Source organism: Cricetulus griseus (genome assembly GCF_003668045.3).
Source record: "Cricetulus griseus strain 17A/GY chromosome 1 unlocalized genomic scaffold, alternate assembly CriGri-PICRH-1.0 chr1_1, whole genome shotgun sequence".
In the NCBI taxonomy this organism is placed as follows: Eukaryota; Metazoa; Chordata; class Mammalia; order Rodentia; family Cricetidae; genus Cricetulus; species Cricetulus griseus.
In genome coordinates, this window is record NW_023276807.1 from 158,056,145 (window position 1) to 158,061,066 (window position 4,922).

General features: G+C 46.1%; 1 protein-coding gene across 1 annotated transcript; it reads left to right on the forward strand.

The window, feature by feature from the left end:
* The first annotated feature begins 298 nt into the window (after window positions 1-298).
* On the forward strand, window positions 299-2,803 carry LOC118237686 (PRAME family member 12-like). The gene is made up of 3 exons (XM_027434593.2): window positions 299-642; window positions 1,122-1,709; window positions 1,989-2,803. The coding sequence occupies exons 1-3, from the start codon at window positions 317-319 to the stop codon at window positions 2,551-2,553; spliced, it is 1,479 nt and encodes a 492-aa protein (XP_027290394.1). The 5' UTR covers window positions 299-316; the 3' UTR covers window positions 2,554-2,803.
* Window positions 2,804-4,922: the final 2,119 nt, after the last annotated feature.

The window sequence follows — 4,922 nt, forward strand, 5'->3', positions numbered from 1 at the left end:
ACTTCAGGAACCCAATGCCATCATCCTCCTTCGTAAGAATAAAGTAAACACTGAACAACAAAAGCAGTTTTTTTTTTTTTTTTTTAAGAAAGGGTCACTCATAAGTTCTTTTGACCTAGAATTCATGAGCCCATTATGGGATAGAGAGGCTCCCATGCTGCCAGTGGGGAGTCTGGCTTCAAATGACCAGTGAGAACCATGGTTTAAGTTGGTGTTTCTACCATTGTCAGAGCAAATAATCTCTGACTTGAGCGGTTCCTGTGCTGGGTGAGGAAGATTTCTAAACTTTGTCCTGATAATTAATGTTGTTCTCTGAATGCTTCTCCAGGACCTTTCTGACTGCAGACCCTTCATGATGAGCCTTCAGACCCCAACCCCACTCCTGAAACAGGCAAGGCAGGCTCTGCTGAGAAATGAGGAATTGGCCATCTCTGCTGTGGAACAACTGCCCATGGAGCTCTTCCCAGCACTTTTGAGGGACGCTCTGAAAGGCAGACACCATAGGATGGTGAAGGCAATGGTGGCAGCCTGGCCTTTCCCCTGCCTCCCTGTGGGGACATTGATGAAGACCCCCAACTTAGAAACCTTCCAGGCTGTACTTGAAGGAGTAGACATGCAGTTGGCAAGAAACGTTCACCCCAGGTAAGCAAGAACCAAGTACTGGAGACTGGAGCACATGGGTACACAAGGAAGAGACTTAGGGGTCCGGGCGAAGGGCATGGGAAGTGGCTCAGAGGCTTCTGATGGGATCCTCATGCAGGGATGCAGGGCCTTGAAAGCTATTGATTCCTTGTAGTAAGCCAATGGAGTGGGGATTAGAGCTTAGGGAGATGGAGCCACAGTGCAGTTAGACTGCCCTGGCATTCCCACGACCACTAATAAAGGGACTAGGTAGAAACAGAGAGTAACTTAGTGGAAGGAATACAGTCATGTCTACAGATAGATGCAGCCCAGGGGAAGCTTCCATAGCACACAGAGTGCCCATATTAGACACTGGGTGCTGAAAGTGACTAAGTCCTTGGCAGGTGGGAAGAGCTGACATTAGGGATCTGTAGTGAAGCTGTCTCACTGTTGGGTCCTGTCAATTCTGCTGACACTAGACACCCTTTCACCCACAGTAGGAACAAAATGAAGGTACTGGATCTCAGGAAAGTACGCCATGAGTTCTGGACCTTATGGAATGGAACAGAGGATGGGAATTGCTCATCAGAGAGTGGGGATGAGGAGCAAGTAGTGAAGGTCCTTCCAAGATATGCAGTGAGACGGCGTCTGAAGGTCATAGCTGAACTCTGTCTCAGACCTGGACTGGATGAAGAGCAAGCATATTTCTTGCAGTGGGCCCAGGAGAGAAAAGGCTCCTTACAGCTCTGCTGTGCAAAGATGAAGATCTGGTATGTGCCTCTAGTCACCATCAGGCTGATCTTGAGTGTTTTCCAGCCATGGCACATTGAGGAACTGGAACTGCACACAGGGTGGGACCTGTCCACACTGACACGTTTTGCCACCTACCTTGGCTACATGAGAAATCTTCGCAAACTCTCCATGGCCCACATCTACAAGAGCACCATTTGGCATAGCAACAGGGCAGCAAGCAGAGAAGAGAAGTGTGTCATGAAGTTGGTGTCTCAGTTCTCCAAACTGCACAATCTTCAGCATCTCTCCTTGAAAGGAATGTACTTTTTGAGAGACCACATGAAACACGTCCTCAGGTAAACAAAGATAGAGAGCTGGGGCAGCTACTAGAGCAAAGGTTTCCTTAAACTAAGGATTAGTGGATGAATGGTGCCTCCCTTCACTGGGTGCAATTTTGGTGAAAGTTGGGTGTGGTTGATGTAATAGACAGCACTAGGCAGCACCCGGTAGTCTACATTGATCATGTGGTGAAACTGTCTTTGAGCTATGTACCCCCTGGGTCTCTTTATAAGCCCCAGGGTACACATTGTCCTCCAAAACGTTTTGCTTGAACTAACCACTTTGTTTATCCCTAGGTGCCTGAGAAGCCCCTTGGAGACTCTCTCCTTCACTGGCTACTTTCTGTCAGAATCAGACTTGAATTATTTCCCTTCTTGTCAACGCCTATGGCAGCTCAAACATCTGGCCATGAGAGGTATGGAATTATGGGCTTTAAATCCCCTGCCTCTCCAACTTCTGCTAGAGACTGTGGCACATACTCTGCAGTCCTTGGACTTGCAGGGTTGTAGGATGGAGGACTCTCAGCTCACTGTCCTCATCCCTGCCCTCAGCCGGTGCACCGAACTCAACAAGATTAACTTGTATGACAATGACTTCTCTGTGCCCATCCTGAAGGACCTTTTGCTGCACACAGCCAACTGGAGCAAGATGAATGGGGAGCAATACCCTGCCCCTGTGGAGTGCTATGCCTCTGTGTACATCGACACAGGAAGATTCCTCCACCTTTGTCCTGAGCTCATGGATGCACTCAGGACCCAGAGGCAGCCCAAGGGGATTGTGTTTGCTACAGATATCTGCCTTCAATGTGGTGTGCGTTGTGTCTATGACCTGGGCCCCAGACTTTGTCCTTGCTGGCAGTAAATAGGGAACATGACTTCCAGATTTGGATGCTCTGCCCCTGGGCTTTCCTAAGTTATTAGCCTCCTTTGTATGTTCAGGGACTGGAAAGTCTCTCAGCTGGCTTTAGGGATCTAATGAACCAAGGAACTCTATTTGAAGTCTTCAGTTGTGGTCTCTTTATTAATTGTGTTTTTAAAATGTCCCTATCCCTACCCATTGCATTCTCAATTTTCTGTATAAGGAAGCACCAATAAAATAATTCTGTATCACAGTTTTCTTCTTCATTGGTATCTTTCCTAAACACATAGAGTGATGGTCCTCTGTTTAAATATCATTATTATTTTCTGAATCATATACACTAACTCTTTGTAAGGACTCTGGACAGAAATAAAAATGGGAACAGCTATATGTCTATTGTACCTCACTTCAAGATTGGGGCAAGTAGATACACTTATCCTCTAGTGCACACTATATATCCATGGTAGCCTGGGACACAGAAAGGGACACTAGTGTTAGGGGAATGGCTCAAAATTTAAAAGCACAGGGGAGGCATTCTTTCAGAGGGTTCAGGTTCAGTTTCCTGTACCCATATCAGGTGGCTCACACCTGCCTGTATGTCCAGCTCCAGTTGATGGAATCTGCCTGAACACCTGATTCAAGGGCATCAATCCACACAACACATGTATGCATGTGTGTGTCCTTAAATGATACTTAATTAAAAAGACAAGTTGAACCCAGGTGTTGGTGGCACACGGTTTTTATCTCAGCACTCAGGTGGCAGAGACAGGCAGATCTCCCTTAATTGGAGAACAGCCTGATCTACAAGAGCTAGTTTCAGGACAGCCTCCAAAGCCACAGTAAAACCCTGTCTGGAACCACCCCTCCCGCACAAAAGCAAAGTTTGTGAGTAAACAATCAACCCCCTAGTTAAAATAGATACACTCAGTGGGATTAGGTTGGGGGGGGGTTGCTTGGTGCCTGTGAGGCCTGGGCTCCACCTTCAGCTTTACATGGTTTCACAAGTACCTGGAGCTTGAGGCTGACTTTCAGCTCAGTGTTGAACACTTGCACAGCTTTCATTGGGCTCCTGGGTTCTCTCTCCTTCACCATGAATAAACTAAAGTGTATGAGAGGCTTGCACATATAAAGGACTTGTAGATATGGAGTCACAAGAAATCACGTGTGTATTTCACATAAACACAGTACGGCTATAGTGTCACCTTTTGAGATTTAGGTTTCAAAAATAGTTTTAATAAGGATTGGGGATAGAGTGCAAAAATTAGTAGTGGAGTTCTGATTTCCAATCTAGGTACCAAGTTTAAAGAAAATAAAAAAATCCAAAAATACACTTGAGATGGAGGAGGCTGGGCAAACTTTTCATGTAGACCTTGTTGCATTAGGCCTGAGAGACAGACAGACAGAGAGAGAGAGAGAGAGAGAGAGAGAGAGAGAGAGAGAGAGAGGAAGGAAGGAAGAGGAGAAGGAGGAGAAGGAGGAAGAGGAGGAGGAGAAGGAGGAGAAGAAGAAGAAAGGAAAGGGAAGGGAAAAACAGGAGAGGAGTGGAGAGGGGAAGAGAGGGGAGGGGAGGAGATGGGAAGGGAGGAGAAAAGAGGAGAGGGTAGGAAAACATTTTGTGCTTTGCTTGGTATGTTGTCTACAAAGCATATGTGTGGTCCTGGTTTCCATCCCCAATGTGAAAAAGCAAATCAACCAATCTATCAAATAGGGAAATCTGCATCTACCCTCTTGCATTTGTTCCTTTTCTTGTGGAATCCTTGGGAGTTGGCTACAGACAGATACTGGCGATTGTGTTTATGCTTCCAGCAGACCAGACAATGGCTCTCTGCTCCTTCAACTGGAGTAGCCTCTCTGGCTCTTTTGAAGCTTTTCAGTCTTCCCCCTAACTCCTCCCCTTTGAAGCCTGCCCCACCCACAAGCTGCAATTTGATTGGATGGTTGAGCTCCACCATCTTAACTGTTTTTGGAATCTAGAGTGTATCTGGATCAGATCTTTAGGCAGCGAAAGGAGGAATTGAAACTAATTTCACAAACACTAAGATATTTCTTCCCTTCTTTCGCTATTTCTATCAAACTATCATTCTTTCTTTCTTTCTTTCTTTCTTCTTTCCTTCCTTCCTATCATTTTTTTCCCTCGTTATTCCCCCTCCCCATAGGGCCTTTATGTAGCCCATGTTGGCCTAGAACCCACGGTATAGCAGAAACTGAGCCTCAACTAATGGCATTTCTTCTGCTTCATTGCCTCCTGAGTGCTGGATTACAGGACTGAGCTTCAAAATCCACTTTATTTAGAGATGTTTTTGAGGCAGATTTGGATCCACAGGAAAGGTTACTTTGGCATCCAGAGTAGGGAATTTGGCATCCAGGCCTGA

What these genes read in the sequence shown, in the direction of transcription:
- LOC118237686 (XM_027434593.2), top strand. Translation starts at nt 317, where the DNA reads ATGCTTCTCCAGGACCTTTCTGACTGCAGACCCTTCATGATGAGCCTT. An exon ending in GCAAGAAACGTTCACCCCAG is followed by an intron (nt 643 to 1,121) that starts GTAAGCAAGAAC and finishes CACCCACAGTAG; the next exon opens with GAACAAAATGAAGGTACTGG. An exon ending in CACATGAAACACGTCCTCAG is followed by an intron (nt 1,710 to 1,988) that starts GTAAACAAAGAT and finishes GTTTATCCCTAG; the next exon opens with GTGCCTGAGAAGCCCCTTGG.